Genomic DNA, 18,719 nt, shown 5'->3' on the forward strand with positions numbered 1-18,719 from the left:
CACTTCTGATTTAAAACTGACTGTAATTAATTTTTAAAATTAATGTGTGACAAAATAATCTCAGCTCAAAGGTCCAATTTTTCTCTTTTCTCTGCTGGATTATTTATAAAATGCACTTTCACTCTGGTCTACTGCATGCTCTGTTGCTGCAATGATTAGTGAACTAGGTTATTGTTATCTTCATTAACACAAAATTAAGAAAACCAGCAGGTCATGCTAAACAGAACATCATGAAAACAAGCGATCTGACAATAAACAGACAAACTGTGGATGAAGGTAACAGTAACGTTACCACAACAACAAATCTGACATCTCCTGTTAGCTTGCAGCAGAGTCACTGCAACAACTTCTACAACACAGTTTTGTTTTACAGACTGCGTGGGCTGCATTCCCAATAATTACAACTATTTACATCATTTATTCAAACTTAATTTCTGGCCTACTGGCCAGTGATTAGGTTAGGGCAAAACAACAAAATAATCCACATTTTCAAAACAGAAATTAGCTAACATGAACACAATGTCAGGCTGAATGAATGAGTGAAACAAAATGGCAATTCAGTTTATGCTTATTTGTTTCTTGCCTTGGTTTGATTTTCCCAAATTTTGGAAAGTTTATGTAATGCTGTCCAGCTCTTAACTTTGAAGTCCAATATATCAGAAATTTTACTCAGAAGAGGGATTTCTGGCTTCACCTTCATCTAAGAAGCATGGAGAAGGATTGACGTCCAGACAGAAGTCTTTGGGCCATGGATTATCTGTCTGACAAGTTTTTTTAGTTATCATGTGAGATATCCAGCAAACTTGTAAATAAAAAAAAAAGTGTCAACACAAACCTTGTTCCACCTCTTTTGGTGGAGGAAACGTGAGTCAACAACATCTACACAGGATGTGCAAACTGTGCTGTAAGCATGAAGAAGCAAAGGACAAAAGAAGCAACTGAGTGGGGAGGATGAGGAAGAGGAGTAACAGAGGAAGACTGCTGTAATCAAGGCTGAGTGCTAGTGCAGACGGATGCAGGTTGTGCTCGTGGTTCTTGATGAAGTGCTGTTCTCCTGCTGAGCCACCAAACTATTTATATACAACACACTGACAGCCTATGGGCATGGAAGAGAAAACTGCTACACTTACTGTTCTTTCTTCGTTATCCCTCACCTCTGTTCCTCCACTTACACAGGCAGTTTGAAACAAGGGCGTAGATTTACTGTACACTAAATACATCCAGCATAATTTGTCTACAAAATCTTGAATGATAAATACAAAAGAGAAGCGACAACTGATAACTGACAGTCTCATCTACTGTCACTGACTTTCTGTGGTGGACCCGGAGGCTTCAGCTTCGGCCTCAAAAAAGTCAGAACATCCTGAGAGACAGATCATCGTGGAGATCAAAGTTGCAACACCGTCATCAATAATAAATTGGCATCAGGATGGAGCCTTCACTGCTTCTGCTACACAAACACACCTAGACAGATATGTCACCTTTGACACGATTTTTATGCCGTCGCAAAGCCAACGGTAGCGCAAATGCCGTCACAATGCAATGTTTTCCAGTCTCAGGAAAATAGGACCTCTTGTCTTGACTCCTTTGGCCAAAATTCTCCTAGCTTGACAGCTGTCCAACACTGAATACTATCCAATTTCAATGCTTTCTTTGATATTAAGCAAATAATGGAGCAACCACAAGTTACAAATTCATAAAATAGAGATTCAACCAACCTGACTCTCATTAAAAGCATTTTATTTCTCATTTACAGCATCTATGTTTGATTAATGATATCCAACCCTGACAGATTACCTTCTCTGGTAATATGACACACAGACTTTATTAACTATTAACCTATTACGTAAAAAGCCAACATTATTAACAGCCGCTCAGAACATAACGACATATTCTTTCATCTTTGGAGAGTATAAGCTTTGGTTATTTATTAAAAAAGAAAAAAAACCACTCTCTCGGGGTCTACGCTGAAAAGAACAATCAGAGAGGTTCGGTTCCCACAATAATACATTAAAATGTCAAAGCTATATGTTAAAATGTCAGACCTATTAATGGTACTGCCAGTCTGCGGAGGTAAAATGTCAGGAAGCAAATAAATGCAGTAGGCAGTGAACAAAATAATGACGTATAAATGCTGAGTATACTGCAGGTAAGAAGCTTATGTGAAACACTCATTCAAACAAATACTACCGACACTGTGATGAAGGCGACTGAAAATGAATAATCAGCAGTAATTACATAGGTGTGAGCTCAGGTGAGCCAGAATCAAAATGTCTGAGTGTCTTTGCAGCCAAATTGTGGTTTATTCAGGTGATAATCAACGATTCCATTGTTGTTGGCTTGTGAGGGTCCCACTGAGAGGCTTCAATCACACTGTAGGGGGTCAGTGACATAACCACACCATCCCAGCACCCACCCTCAAAGTCACCTTTCACTGATTGGGTAGGAGGTTGAGTGCAGTGGAGTGGAGGAGTAAAAGGAGGAGGAAAGGGTACGTCCACATAAAGCTGGTTGAATTTGTAAAAACATCTTTTTCTCTCTGTTTCAACCCTCCGTCCAGACTAAAATATCATTATCCTCCCCCCAAAACTGAGCTTTTTTTGTACCGAAACATCTTCACAGTGTATGAATCTTAAAAAATGGAAAACTGAGCTTTTGCAAAACAATGAAAACAAGATGAAGGATATTCTCTTACTTGTACTTAAATGATTTCGTCAGACAATGCTGCAATTACAAAATTATCACAGCAGCACAGTAGCTTGAGAATGTTTTCAAGTGATTGCTGAAACTTACAGCCAAACTCTTCAACTCAAAGTTTATCTCACATATCACTGGCTTAACTTAATAAAATTGAAAAGTAATGGATGTCGGCAGTGTATTTTGGTAGTAAATGTACAGTAAACTTTTTATATAAACACAGGTTTATATACTCCAAGCTCCACCTCAATCAGCCTCTGACTCGTCTTTACTCTGCCTATGATGATTTCCAATTATCACTTCTTAATCTTAGGCTGGTTTTAAATGCAGATAAGACCCAGTACATGGTATTCACGTCCACTAATGTCTCTTACTATCCTGCCATTAAAACTTTAAGTTGTACCCATCACTCTTACTGACACTCATCCAAATACTTGACAGCGGACAGTCATTCAAGATTCATATTCAACATTTGACTCAAAAATTTAAAAAATAAATCAGACCTCCTAGAATTAAAAGAAAGTAAAATTAAAAATTTTTAAACTGTAAACCTATTGTTGAGCCCTGTTTATCAAAGTGCAAATGACATCATTGCTTTCTGTATCACAAGGTTTGATGGACTTCCTTACTGACAAGAAAAAAGAAACATTTCCTGATATTCATCAATAAAGTTCTACTGTTAAAGCTTCAAAACTGCATGATTTCGCTTACCTCATTTAAATCTTGTAACTACGGTACATGATCCAGCAGATATCCTGTATGTACACACTAATCTTGGCAGAACCGATTTCAGGTACTATGCACCTTCTTTTATTTACTGCAAACTCTCCTGAAAGCTAAATTCTTTCATTCGTCTTGGAGATTTTAAAGCTTTGTTGTCTGATATTTTTAAGATTCTTGTACCTGTTTTTATTAATTCTTTGTTGTCTGACTTTTGACAGACGTTGTTTCTGTATGCTAGTGTGTGATTGTCTGATTATGATTGTTCTCAGGTTTCTCTTGAAAAAGAGATCGCAATCTCAATGAGACATCCGGATTAATTTAAGTTTACATGGATAAATAAAATTGATGATGCAGTCAAGCTTATAAAGTTGTTGTGTTTTAAGCTTTTAAGATTTTTGGGACTTTGTCCTAGCTGCTGGAAATGTACCACTGAACTGCTGAAGCTGGCAATTACTTTACTGTTGAGTTGTCGTGTTTTCCACATCCTGTATACCACTTCAGCACAAAAAGCCCATGAAACAGGGAGAGAAATGAGCATTCAACTTTTTAGGCCATTCATACAAGACTATTTTTCACAAGAAAATATCAGTTTGACAAAATAACACAGCTACAGTTTTGGCCCAGGTTCACAGCTACAGATTCTCAGCTATGAAAAAAAGACATTTATAACACTGAGTGGTGCAGCACAGGGTGACTCTGCAGACCCAGTTTATGTATTTTCATAGACTGACATTAATCTTTATAGCTAAATTCATGAAAAGCAAAGAAATGCAATCTTACTGAAAATATGATCTTTTACAGGGGTAGAAGACAAATTAATGTTTTAATAAATATTTGATTCTATATTCACAGTTTGATGATCATACGCTGTCATTTTTATTTACCACAAGGAAGGTTTGCAATGTTTATGCAGGCACGGTCGAGACAACAAAATATATTTGCATGTCAGGTGTAGAGGGAGCCTGTCAGATATTCCAATCTCGGCATTTCCTAATCAAAATTAAAAAGATGAGGTGAAAAACAGAAGTAGTAAAGGGGTGAATTTGTCTTGCTCTCCATTTTAACAAGGGAAGAAAAAGATGGAAATGAAGAGAGAAAACAAAAGAAAAAGAGAGGAGCAAAAGAGTGTCTCTTGCTCCTCCTGATAGACCCAGCTAGGCTATTCATTACTCCCTGAACACCAGCCAGTGTCAGTTATATTACAGCAAAGCCGTCCCTGACTGACGGCTACGAGTGGGGGGAGAAAAATGGCAGCAAAATACTGCTAGATACCCTGGGAGAAAACAAGGGAGGGGCTGTGATGGATGGGTGTGTTTGACCCAGGCGGGGTGGAAGGCAGAGCTGGGTCTCTTCCACATGAGACAGGGAGTCGGCAGAGCTTCTGCCCCTCTGCCCAGAGCATCCCAGCCTTGTCAGGATGAGAGGCATCTCGCTAAGCTGCCTTCCGTCAGTGCTTCTATCACTCGTGTCAAAACAGTCGCTCTCCATATTCAACAGATAAAACTGGACCTTATGTGATGGGAATACAGACGCGCAGCCAGGCCATCCACTGAGTTTGTGACAGGCCTGATGTCAGCATCAGGGCAGATACCCCCACCTCCCTATATAGCTGTCCCAAAACCAACAGCATGGTAGCATCAGACAGCTTTGGGCTGATTTTCTGTCCTCTATGTTTTTGCATACACAGTAAAATAACAGGAGAGTTAGCTTTTGGTTCTCAGATACAGTATGTGATACCAGAAGCCTGTGTGCCTTACATCTTGGTTATCAAGGTCTGTGTGTATCTGGGGTTTTCAGCCATGCTAGCAACACGCCCCTATGGATGGAAATGTCAATCTGCCAAGCTGTTGGTTGGTCCACCACTTTGGTCCAGACTTAAATATCTCAACAATTATTTAATGGATTGCTATGAACTGTTGTGCAGACATTCATGGTCCTCAGAGGATGAATCCTACTGACTTTGGTATCCCCTGACCTTTTCTATACCATCACCAGCAGATCAAATATCTTAAAGTCTAGATGGATTGATGCAACAGATATTCATGGTTCCAAGATGATGAATCCTAATGACTGTAATGACTGTAATCTGCTGACTTTTCCTCCAGCGCCACCTTGAGGTTCACATTTGTGGTTTTGAGTGAAATGTCTTGACAACTATCGCCATGAAATTTGGTGTACGTTCCCCTCAGAATGAATTGTAATCACCTTGGTGATTAACTTTCAATCTAGCGCCATCATTAGGTCAAAATTTTAAGTTGTCCAATACTTTAATACCTGCAAAACTAGTGACATTGCAATCAGCCTCAGCCATACTTTGTGTAAAAGTAAAAGCCATTACTATTCATATTTGTAGCTATTCTGCTTTTTTAACTAACATATGTCACTTTCAGGAAATGTGCAAATGAAAAATACTGTTAATAATTTTTCATTGGGCCTCTTTTGGGCTTCTTGAGGTCCTGGTGAGTGCAAGACTAACAAGCAACAGCAAACCACGACTGCATAGTTGCATTTCATATCTGGCCACCCACAGTGTTACCTGGAGGCAAAAATGTTATTAACCTCGGGGCATATTAGTCGGAGCCATACATTATGCTCTTGCTAATAGAATTTAGAGTCTCATTTCATTGCATTCAGAGCCATTATGAAAGTACATAACCTGTGTGACCTGAAGTGAATGTTCACACGGTACGGAGGAGAGAAAGCACTAAATTTAATCATAATGAAAAAACATTGTGATTAAGGAGAAGGATATCCCACTAATTCTACCCACAGTGTCCCAACAACATGCTGTACAACATATTTTGTGCTGTGAATATGATATTCTGGAGAAAATTATTCAATTTCTTTGTCTGAGATTTACACGTTTTCCATCACGCTATAATAATACAGATTTCTTTATCTTAATAAGGTTGTAAGAAAGTATGATCATTTTTTTCATTTGAATACTTCAACCTCACAGCACACTCTTCTCATGTTTTTAACAGCTTTATTGAAACAAGTATACAAGAAGTTTACAGCACCATGTGTATACAACTTGAGTCTACAATAACAAACATGACAAGGGGAACAAAGGTTGTAATTAAAAATAAATAGTTAAATGAATATCTTGTAGGGCTTACAGTGGTTATACGCTTTAACAGCTTTATTGTTCAATATTGAAGAAATGTACTGTTTGACCTGGACAGTCAGCTCTGAACAGTTTGATTTGTGAATATAAAAATTTGCCAAAATAGTAAGCAAATTAATTAAATAACTGCGAGCAGAGATTCCTGTCATATTCAGTGAATCCAATCATGACAATTTACTCCGCAGTTGTTTTGTATGTGTGCAAGAGTAAAATAAATCTACCAGCATTTCTCTGAGCTCCCCACTAAAAGTACAACATCAATGTCTTTCTTGAGTTTCTGCAAATTATGATTAGTTGAACAAAACCTGTGAAGCATATTAAAAGATATCTCTTTGACTTTGTTGGTCAAAAACAACAACAACAACAACAAAAACATAACTCTTTCCTATCAAATATCTCCAACAAATGTGAACCAATATGATAAGGCAGAGGGTGTCCTTATGATGTCTTGTTGAATCTTCTCGTGTTTTCTGACTTTGATTTGTCATAGACTACGTTATTTACTGCAGAGTTCACAAGCATGCAATCTGCAAATGCCAGTGTCAATAAGGCCAAAACAAGATTCAATCCTTTTCCGGTCCTTTTTTTTTTTTTTTTCAAACTTCATTTATAAAACATTCAAATATACAAACAGTGCAAATATGTGCTCAACATAATGGTATATAAAGAACAAGAATATTAATTTAAATAAATAATAATAATACAATAATTTAAAAAGAAACAGAGTTCAGATGAATAAACTTCATTAATATAAAATTATGATTAAAAAAAACATGTTATTCTCCTTTAAAGAGTTCACTGTACTGTTTGACAGTTTTATTACTTTTTTTTAGTGTTTATAAGTGTGAGAGTCTTAATATATTCTTTCAATTCACATAAACATCCAGTGAAATTAGGGGAAACTTTTGTTATTTTGCATTTATGTGAAATTTACCATATAGAATCAATAAGTTTACTATGAATTCAATGTTATATTTATATAAAATGTAATGTAATTTATGTAACGACATTTTTACACTCAGTTTTAATAATGGTATATAGTATGATGACACTATATATATGTTTAATATCATGATGATGAGTTTTGGATTCAATCCGCGTTCCTGTTGACTGCGTGACGTAAATTATATTGACGTCACTCGGCTGACGACTGCGGAAGCAAGTCGTTGCTTTAGCCTGTTAACTCAAAACCAAAACAGAGGGGTTGTTTTCCTTTTAAATCCTCAAGGAATCGGACTTTAACTCGGATATCGCCTTGACTCTGTCTGGTCGACTTACCTGTTGTGTCTCTGTGCTTGTCAGGCGACTGAGAGGAAGCTAAAACAGCTAACTGACTAAAATGGAGGTAAATGTCCAGTATCGAGGAGTTAGCTTTAGCCAGTCTCTTAAAACTCAGTAATGTAACATAAATAACCTAAGTTTCCTAATATACTATAAATATATGTAATCATCTGTCGTTCTGTCATCTATCTAGTTGTTTAATGACAGTAATCTTTACCTATTTAAATAGAGAAAGTATGTGACTTTGCAGCAGGTTGCTCATGCTATTTAGCTGTTACTCGTGTATTTGAAGAGCACTCTTTGATGTGTTAATGTGATGAATATAGATAACTTACACCTACCTGGAACATTATAACATCCGTGATGTTATTCTAGCACAACAGGCATTTATTTACCACGTTGCCAAACATTCAAAGAAGTCGCCTTTCCGTATTTTTCAGGCTCTTGAGTGGATTTGAGTTGGAAAAGTCTGGACTTCTTTTAAAAGCAGAAATTTTAATTAAAGTTCTTAATTTGATCTATATATGCCGAATGAAAAAGTGGATCCCACTGATACAGAAAAGATTTTACTGAATGTATTCTCAGCAATATACTTCTTCAGACAAACAGAGTAACATTAACATTAAACTTATAATTTATAAAAGGAGGTTCTCTGGTGGCTGAGACTGGTGTTATCTGGTACTTATCAAGACGAGCAGTCAGCAAAACCCAAGAAATACAGCACACCTGACAGAGTTGACATCCCTCTAGATTAACCGCAACCTGCATCCATTTCATTTCTTCTTTTTCCTTTCATTGCAACAGGACCCTGGTGGTACAAGAGCAGAGTCGGTGGCTCCATCACCAGCTGGCACACCTAAGTCAAAGGTACTGTACAACTTTAACCTGTTTTTAAAACATCATTGTCTAAAAACACAATAAAAATCAGTCGTGTATGTCTAAATTTGCATGAACATGATTCACTGTAAGATATGTATTGGTATAGATTCATGGTCTTCTTGTATCTTTGCATTGAATTCTCAGCTGGACACACTGTCCAAAGATGACCTTATCAAGTTTTCCAAGAAGCAAATGGCAGCTTTGCAAAAGATGAAGAGCAGATGTGCAGGTAACTAAATGCTCATTTTGAGTTATAGAAAAGATCTGATGCACTCAAGAGGGTAATAAATTTAAAAAGCCTTTAATACTTCATGGCTGCTTAGTCATAGTTAAAAACATGCCTACACAAGACCTTCATCAGGACAAGTACTAGTAGGATCCTTAAACTGAAGAGCACCAGAGGGATACCTTTCTACCCCCACACAGCACTCCGTGCATCTGTTTTTTGACTAATTGCTCATGTTTATGTTTTATTATGACCTACAGTGTAGTATTCATCCCTTTTCAGATTTAGAGAAAGAAGTCGAATCCATTAAACAGCAGCCCAAAAACAGTAACAGCAGCTCAGATGACTCCACGCTGATACAGGTTTGTATGTTTTATGGCAACATCTCATGTTTTTATATGTGTTATAAATATTCCTTTGTTAACATATTTAATTTTCATACTGCCTCATATGAATTATTTATTTTGGGTGTATGTGTAACAGGAGCTGACTGAGAGGATGGATGCGTTATTACTGGAAAAGGCAGAAACTCAACAAAGCCTTGCATTGTCTCGTAAAGATTTAGAGAAGACTAAGCAGCAAGCCAAGGTGAAATAAAACACAAATATGATGTTTAACACAGTTTTACTGGCTGGTAAATGGTTTCTCTGATCATTCTATTACATTTTTGTATATTTCTGCTGATTGTCAGGTCTATTCATTGAAGCATGTACAGTGTGTTAATAATTAAACCATTGTCACAACATATACGTAACTCTTATTTTGCACAGGATGATTTGGCAGTGCTGCAAGGAGAGCTTGAACGTGTGATGGAAGACCACCAAAGGAAGATCAAGACCCTAGAGAGCAGCATTGAGGAATCCAACAATAAACATCAAGAAGAAGTGATTTATTTCCAGAAATTACTGAAAGAGCGAGAGGAGACTGACAGGGAGAGGGAGAGTGAAAGAGAAAGGGAGCGCCTAGCAGAACATGCCAGTGCCAAAGAGAGCGAAGAAGAGGTCCGACGTTGTTTGGAAGCTCAGCTTGAAACTCTTCGAGCTGAACTTGAACAAACAAAATCCCAGGGGATTGCTGAGCTGGAGGAGAGCCACCAGAGGGAGTTGACTGAAGCTCAGCAGGAGGTGGAGAACCTTAAGGAGGAGCTGGCTCAGAGGAGCCTGCAGCACGAGGAGGAAATGAGGGCTCTGGAGGAGGACTGTGAGGTCGAGAGGGAGCGTCTCCTGTTGCTGCATGAGGAGCTGACGGAGCAGCTCGCTCTTAAAGGTACAACAGTGCTTCATTTAAATAAAGCAGTCAGAACATGAACTACATCTATTAGAGTGAAAGCTACTCCCTGTTTTGAGTAGGCAGTTTCACTTATTACAGCAATGATACAATGTACTCATCGCAGCAGAGAGCAGGGCCAACCCAAGAAAACCAATAATCTGTCTATGTATCTATAATCTAACTTATAAATTATATATTTACAGTCTTCAGACTGTTTATGGAAAATATTCTAATTTATTTTTTATACCAAAGAGGCACTAAAACCATCTATATTTGGTTGACAATATTTCAATATTTTTAGGAAAATATGCTTTATAGCTGAGAGTTAGATGAGACAATGGGTATCACTCATGTCTATACAGTAAATATGAGGCTACTGCTAGCGGCCTGTTAGCTTTGCATAGCATAAAACAGGAGGAAACAACTTGTCTCACTCTGTCCAAATGTAACAAAATCTGCCTCCCACATCTAAAGCTCACTAATTAGAGTCCGAGCACGAAAGTGCCAGGGTCCCTGGCACTAAAAGTGTGAGGAGCCTATTGTTTTTGTAGAGATTATTATTATTATTCTAGTAAGCCATTGGCTCTCTCCAATTGTAATAAAATCTGCATACCAGCACATCTAAAGCTCAATAATTAAGACATTATATCTCGTTTTAATTTGTATAAAAACTAAAGCGTAAGAATCACAAATCACCATTTTCTGTGGGGTAGTGTGGGGTTTCATGTATGCTTAATGGGACTCCATGACGGTACTGGTCCCAGCCAAAAAATAGTCTGTTTTTTGTACCAGACTATGAGATATAACGTATTAATTAGTGAGCTGTGTTGGTAGGTAGATTTTGTTACCATTGGAAAGAGAAGCTGTTTCCCCTTGTTTCCAGTCTTTGTGCTAAGCTATAGCACAAAGCTAAGCTGACACCAGAAAGCAAATAAGTGTATTTCTCAAAATGTTGAACTGTTCCTTTAAGGATAATTCCCTTTAGTGAAATGTAGTTAAAACCTTGTTAAGGAGCATCTGTCTTAGTGGCAGCAGTAATTTAGGCTGTTAGACATCTACATTGTATGTTCATACTTCTGTCCATGTTATAAATTATTATATTAGTTAATTGATTTGATTAAGATCAGAATGACTTTTCCAACTTACATTACCTTTATTTTTACAGACAGTTACCTGCAGGATGTGCAAGAGGAAGACGAGGAACCAGTCCGTGGTTCAGGGATCGCCAGAATGCTGGAGCTGTCTGCATGCAGTCAGGGTGACTCCAGCCACGGTGACGGAGAAGAGACAGAGGCTGGAAAACTGAAAGCAGCCATGGAAGATCTTCAAGCCCAGAACACAATGTTACAAGACGAACTCACCCTGCTCAGTAATGTGAAGAGCGAGCTTGAGGCAGAGCTGGAGAGGGCCAAGGAGGAGTTCCAGATGGAGAGAGAGGAGATGGAGTTTAAAATCAATGAGTTGCAGATGAACCGGGAAAGTACCGCCTCTGATGTAGCGATAACCCTACATCAAATGAACACTGACCCTGACCAACAAGAGATCCAAAGAGAGGTCCAGCAAGAGGGTGAAGCACACAAATATGGAGTGGATGCTCTCCCATGTGAATCCAAAGAGTCAACAGTCAGTCCTGTCCAAGACCAAAACTCCTTGAATCCGGAGGAGTTACAGAAGCTGAACCAGGAGCTGAGGGCCCAGTGTGAGGCCTTGACCGGGGAGAGAGACTCTGCCCTGGCTGATTGCCAGTCCATGAGGGACATACTACAATGTGTGGAGACAGAGCTGGGTCAGAAGACAAAAGATTTTGTTCTTCAGTACAAAGCCATGAAGGAGCAGGGGGCTAATACTTTACACGACCTCCAAGACAAGATCGAACAACTTAGCCAGGAGAGGGATGGACTGTTGGCGAGGGTCAAAGAGGTTACAGAGGAGAAAAACACTCTGATGGAGGATGTGCAAGACCTGAAGACGAAGCTTGAAGATTCCCAAGGTGAGGACCAGAAACTCCAGGCCTGTGTAGAGGAACAAACAGTTTTAGCCTCTGAGCTGAGACAATCTGTGGAAGGACTAACCAGGCAGAACGAGGAGATCCTCTCCCAGCTACAGATGAAGGAAACCATGACTCAAGACCTGAGTGAGATGGTTAACATGCTGACTGAAGAGCGCGACAAAATAAAATCCCTGCTTCAACTTCGAGAAGACGAAATGCAGAAGCTTAACAGCGAGAGAGCAAAAGAAACCGAGAGGCTGCTGGAAGAGAAGGAGGCACATTTGCTGAGAGAGGAGAAAGACAAGGAGTTTGAAATAGAGGCAAGCCTCAAAGAGGAAATAGGAAGAATGCAGATGACAGTTTCCACTTTAGAGCTAACTGTCAAAGACATCTCTGCAGAAAAGGCTGAACTCCATCAAAAATTGGAAGAGACACTCTCAGGGCTTTCCCAAGCCCAGGAGAAGAGGGAGCTTTTGGGCTCCAAGCTGGCGACCCTGCAGGCTCAGCTGGAGCAAGAGACGTCTGAAAAGCATCACCTAGAGACGAAGTTGAATTCACTGACGGAGGAGGCGGAGGAGGCCCGCAACACCATTAGCACTCTGGAGGAAAATCAGTCTGAAGAACTAAAAAACACAAAGGAAGAGGTGGAGGAGCTCCGAATTCGCATAGATGAGCTGGAAAAGGAGAGGAACTTGTTGAAGAGTAGCCTTGAAGAAGCTCAAGGGGAAGTAAGATTGGAGGAGGTGCAAAATGAGTTCCAGGCTCGTATCAGGGACTTGGAACAGGAGAGGAACATGTTGAGAAACAACCTGGAGGAGGTTGTGAGGGATACTGAAGGGCTGCAGAAAGACCTGCAGGATATGAAGTCGGTCAATGAGAAGATTAGTGGTGAGAACCAGAATTTACAGGCCCAAATTTCTCTCATGTCTCAAGAGAAAGAAGAGGAGGAGAAAGGGGAAATGGAGAATACGGAAAAAGAGAGGCAAGAGCTTAAAGAGCAGCTGACAGAGAAGGACGAGCTCATCTCTCAGTTGAGGAGCGAGATGGCTGCTCTCCAGGTCAGTGCGTTTCTTGATTTGTCAGGTTCCTCTAAGAATAGTGTTAGTCCACTAGAGTATTTAAGAGATATGGTTGTATTGATCATGATCACTGCTACATATCTTTTCTGTATATGATTTTTTTCTTCATGACTGTCAGAAAAAAGCAAGTCATTTCAAGACATCCCGCTGGGCTCTGGCAACTTCTGAGAGACATTATTTTTCACATTTCATAGAACAAACTCCTGTCCAATACAACTGACAAAACAATCAGTAGATCAATGAAAGAGAAATATTTTTTAAAAAAATATTTTTTTTTTCTTGCAGCTCTAGAAATAATTTTATGTCTGTCATCTTGAGGAGGGTTAGGCTTATCCACCCTAACGAGAATGGAAAATAATAATTAATTCTCTTTTTTTCTCTCCCTCTGTCTCTCTATCAGGACTCTGCTGCCCAGTCTGCTTCCTCTGACGAACATGCAGCCATGGAAATCACAAAGAAAACAAGTATGGAGATAACAATCACTTGTCAATTTTAATGAGTAAAATAAACTAATATTTCAACCAGCAAATTATTTCACTGAAACGAACAGTCCTTCAAAAAACCAAATTAGTTCGCCTGCTGCGATAAATTATAGATAATAAATATAGACCTTTTTAACTCTTGCCCCACAGCTCTCCTGGAGAAAGAAATCAAAGAAAAGGACGAGAAGATGAACAAAATCAAGGCAGTTGCTGTCAAAGCGAAGAAGGAGCTGGACAACAGTAAGAAAGAGGTAAAGTGAGGCGTGACATTTCTAAACTATATGTTGTTTTAATCCTTCATTAACCAAGCTAATCTCATTTGGATTTACATTTCTTTTTCAAAGAACAAAAAAAAAATCAAAAACAAATCCAAAACTCTCTGGCTTTACTCTTAATAAAGTGTATAATATGAGAAAGCCCTTCATGAAAGAAGGTAAATATATTATACACAGATTATACATTTTCTCCATTTTTCTTTTTTCTAGGTTGCAACCCTCAAGGAGGAAGTAGCATCGCTGAAAGCGGAGAGAGAGAAAGTGAACAGCTCAATGAAAGATATCATCCATGGTGCTGAAGGCTACAAGGTAGGACTGTCTGGAAAAGAAGAAGAAGAGTCTGAGGCTCTGCGATGATATAATCCTCAACCAACGGTCATATCAAACACACTGACAGCATCTTCTTTAACGCACATTCTGTTGTACATCCATATGTTTCTCGATACGATATAAATTGTATGATTTCGTCAAATTGACCAGTTTAAACAAAAAAATGAAAGGTGTTGGATAACATTTACACTTTGTGATGTTATCTTATTTCGTACCAAAAGATCCAGTACAATGTTATTCACAAAACATGAAAGAAAAAAACAATAAACAGACAGATTCAAGAAATAGGAACATTAAAAACATAAGAGAGAGGATTAAAAAAAAAATAGAATCAAAGCAAGACTTTAAAACAAATAAAAAGAAAAGTAAATGAAATGACGATTAATACTGCAGGTGAGGTTAAAATAAAGTGCAAGGTTCTCGGTAAAAGCACCTAGAAAAAAAGTGAAAATTTGTCAAAACTGACTGAAATAAATGAATTTATTACTATTAATTCTGTTAATTAAGAATTAAATAATTTGGTAATTACTATGGCGATACAGCAGAGGCTTTATATCAGCTCACCAAACACTGAGCCCTGTAATTGAAGTCGGGAGGGATGCATAATTTACTGTAAGTAGTTATTTTGATGAATGTACCAAATGATGAACTGAAAAACAAACTGATCGTCTTTAAAGTAGATTTCACAGTAGAGCACCATTAAAGATCCAGTATAATAAGTGTTGCTTAGACAGCTGGACCCTGATGGACAGCTTCAGATTGTTAAACATTTGATTAATTGTATACATCCCTAATATGTTGCTAATTGGCAAGCAGAAGCAGGCTCACCTTGAAAAAAAAACTGACTCTCAGTGGTTTCGATAAGCAGCCCCCAGACTGCACTGTGCTTTATGACTGTGACTCCATTAGAAACGAAACCACTCTGTTGTGTCTAATGAGAGTTTTGTCATTTACTCAGATGTAAATATCTGAGATGCATAGTGTTTACCTTCACTGAGCTGTTCAGCCGGCTTTTAGTAATGAATGAATGAATATATGTGTGTGTGTGTGTGTGTGTGTGTGTGTGTAGAACCTGCAGATAGATTACGACACGCAGACAGAGCAACTGGATAAGGAGAGAGAGAAGGTGGAGGCGGCAGAGAGACAGATTGCTGAGCTGACCAAACGACTCAGCAGTGCTGTCACACAGGTAACACAAATACACACTCAATCGCTCACACACACACACACACACACATTACCACGAATAAACACACACACACACACACACACACCACTCACACCCTCCAGTAAATCTAAGAAGTGCCACTTTGTCCAGCAATACATCTCACATAACTCAGTTTCCATCTGATTTACAGCGAGTCATTTTATCCAGCTATGCTTGACAGCCCGGCACCCACAAATAGCCCATAAGATGTGACTGGGTGAGCTGGGGAGAAATTGTTTTTATATACACTCCCCTCCCTAAGCTCATAACTGTCTCTTTCCAATGAGAGAACAACAGGCAGGTAAATGGAGCGGAGTATAGCTTCCATCTGCTGTGTGCGAGTGCAACACCATTTTCTGAGGCGCAGGTTTATTCTTGTGTGCGCTCAGAGGTCTCAAGGGGGGGGGAAGCAGGCAGACTGGAAGCTAGTCATGGATCTCTCAGTACGTCTGGACATCTCTGTTTACCGATCATAGTTTCGGTGTTTGGCTGACAGATGACGGGAGGTGGCCGCCGTTGCTGGTTCAGTGTAGAGAAATCCCACAGAGCCTGCCGCTGTCAGATTTGCATGACTGACTTTCGAATGTGTCACGTGTGTTCGTGCAGGTTTGGTGTACTTCATGTACGTTTTCAAGCTGAAATCTTTAGTGTGTAACATAGTGGTGTTATAAGAGCTTTGTAAAACAGCCTTTTCTCAATGTGATATCCGCCTTTTTTATGTCCAGTGGGATTTTAAAAGAACTATACAGAAACATGTTATACATAAAATCACCACAACAGGCCAAATACAAAAAGCATTTTAGCTCATTTTATTTGTTGGCCAAACCTCCTAGTACATTTTCAGAGAAAAGACTCACAGAGATCATTACTTAAAAATACTAAAGTCAAAACTGAACTTCTCTGTGGATTTTAACTTTTGTTCATATCACCAGTTATCATTAGTTCACATGCTCTGTATTGGTTAACACCTCATTTCTGAGAAGTTGCCATCTTCTAAGTTTATCATCTGGCTGCGTCTGTAATCTGGAGTATTTATGCTTTTACAGACAGAGTTGCTGACCAGTGAGAAGGAGGACCTGCTGGCCGGTTTAGAGACCACGCGGAGCACAGTCAGGCAGCTGGAAACCCAGAACCAGGAGTTTCAAAGACGGTCGGCAAGTCTGGACAGAGACCTGCTGGCTGAGAGAGCTATGAAAGAACAGAAGATGAAGGTAGAAATATAGAGAGATGGACCCTCTGTTTCATTGTTATGTACTAATCAGAGATCACGCCAGCCTCTGCTCCCTAGTTTGTATTTTAGCTAATTTAATAATAGAACAGAAGGTTAAATTTTACCTTTTAACAGACAAATCTGATTCAAAGTATTTTAAAAATACTTCAAGTATCTTCATGTCTACTTTTTGTGTGTGCGTGCGTGCGCGTGCGTGTGTGTGCGTGCGCTTCTCCAGGAGTTGTCATCTGCCACGACAGAGGTAGAAGAGCTGACAGCCCAGCTCCGCAAGCAGCAGCAGCAGTCTCAGCAGACTGCCCAGGAGCTGGAGCAGCTACGCAAGGTACACACATTCACTCACACGAACAGCTTTTCAGACACTAGTGTCTCTGAGGGCTTGTCCAGTCAAGCGACTGGACTGTGATGGCCGGCCCGCAGCTACAGCAGCACCTCTCAGAGAGAAAGAGAGCAGTTCTAGCCCACAGCACAGAAACCGCTGTTGGTTTTCCATTAGCAGAGACCCAAACAGTGCAGCAACGTACATGGAAGCTGCCAGGAGGCCTGACTTTGTCATATGTTCACATTGTTAGTGCAGCCTGACAGTTACTGGAATTTGAGGCCCTTAGTGAAATTAAAAATTATATTTTGGAGTAAAAAAATAATGCAGATACCAGGTATTGTTTTTTTAATAATTATCTAACACAGTTATTTTTATATATAATAATATATTCATATATTAATCTTGAATGAAAAATAATAATGGTCAAATATATGTAATAATATGGCCTTGATCATTATTTTCTACCACACAGTGTAAGATTTCATTGTCTGCAATTATTATTAATAATTCATTTATATTTCAAAGAATTATCACTTTTACGGTCATGTTCAGAAGTTCTCATGTAAACTCCTACATACAATCTCCTTCAGTCTTACAAGGTTTTGACTAGTCAGTCAGTCACACAATCAAGAACGATGTTTTAGCTCTCGTCCCTGTAATGATCTCATATGTTGACTGTACCTCTAGGAGGCGCAGCAGAACTCTCTGCTAGACATGGAGATGGCCGACTACCAACGTCTGGTGAAAGAACTCAACACCAAACTGTCAGAGAGAGACGAGTGTGCTGAGGAGTTAAAAGCTCAGATAAACACACTGACCCAGAGGGAGGAAACGCTGAAACAGGAAATCGGTACGGTTGACGGTCACATTTTGTCTGTAACGCACAGATTGATACAATTTCTTCTCTGTTGTACTTAATAATGATTTGGGAATTACATGAAAATAAAAATATTACCAGCTTTACTCAGTCTTTAATCTTCACAGCATGATTCCACAGAATGTAAACGACCTGTTCGCTATTGACCAATTGGATATGTGTTCAAACCAACTGCATGAGAACAATCATGTCAGAGCCGGTTGACCCTGATGGGCTCATATATCAGTTTTAGTAATAGGACGATATGATTTAGGTCCCACATATTGAAAAGTCATCCATGCTGGAGGTCCACTTTTAGTGAGCCCAAATTGTTTGTCTTCAGTTGGAGAAAACTGTTGCATATAATTATCCTGTCTTTTTCTGATGTTTCCATGTTGTTCTATGCTGTCAAGCTGTGTAAAATACAAAAAAAAATAATAAAAAGCTTACAGTATGTCTTTCAACTAAGCCATTCTTATTTGTGTGTGTGTGTGTTTGTGTGTGTGTGTCTCCAGAGGCTTTGAAGTCCCAGCTGGACCAGGGGGAGGAGAAGACCTCCAAGATGAAACAGCTGCTGGTAAAGACCAAGAAGGACTTGGCCGATGCCAAAAAACAGGTCTGTTTCTCTGTCTCTGTACAAGCGGGGGTGTGTGTGTGTGTGTGTCTGTATTTTTAAGTGTGTCCCACAGGATTTCCTATTACTGCCTGTAACGTTGCTGCCTGATGAATGTAAATAGTGTTATGCAAC

General features: G+C 39.2%; 1 protein-coding gene across 1 annotated transcript in view; it reads left to right on the forward strand.

The window, feature by feature from the left end:
* The first annotated feature begins 7,678 nt into the window (after positions 1 to 7,678).
* LOC122991862 (GRIP and coiled-coil domain-containing protein 2) overlaps positions 7,679 to 18,719 on the forward strand; it is a 29,818-nt gene continuing 18,777 nt past the window's right edge. The window contains exons 1-15 of the mRNA XM_044365293.1: positions 7,679 to 7,892; positions 8,633 to 8,695; positions 8,852 to 8,936; positions 9,216 to 9,295; positions 9,417 to 9,521; positions 9,704 to 10,199; positions 11,368 to 13,250; positions 13,672 to 13,735; positions 13,904 to 14,004; positions 14,239 to 14,337; positions 15,428 to 15,547; positions 16,612 to 16,776; positions 17,014 to 17,118; positions 17,803 to 17,965; positions 18,487 to 18,587. Coding sequence (XP_044221228.1) covers positions 7,887 to 7,892; positions 8,633 to 8,695; positions 8,852 to 8,936; positions 9,216 to 9,295; positions 9,417 to 9,521; positions 9,704 to 10,199; positions 11,368 to 13,250; positions 13,672 to 13,735; positions 13,904 to 14,004; positions 14,239 to 14,337; positions 15,428 to 15,547; positions 16,612 to 16,776; positions 17,014 to 17,118; positions 17,803 to 17,965; positions 18,487 to 18,587 — 3,636 coding nt within the window. The 5' untranslated portion in view covers positions 7,679 to 7,886. The remainder of the gene's footprint in view (positions 7,893 to 8,632; positions 8,696 to 8,851; positions 8,937 to 9,215; positions 9,296 to 9,416; positions 9,522 to 9,703; positions 10,200 to 11,367; positions 13,251 to 13,671; positions 13,736 to 13,903; positions 14,005 to 14,238; positions 14,338 to 15,427; positions 15,548 to 16,611; positions 16,777 to 17,013; positions 17,119 to 17,802; positions 17,966 to 18,486; positions 18,588 to 18,719) is intronic.

The sequence above is a fragment of the Thunnus albacares genome, chromosome 11, assembly GCF_914725855.1.
Source record: "Thunnus albacares chromosome 11, fThuAlb1.1, whole genome shotgun sequence".
In the NCBI taxonomy this organism is placed as follows: Eukaryota; Metazoa; Chordata; class Actinopteri; order Scombriformes; family Scombridae; genus Thunnus; species Thunnus albacares.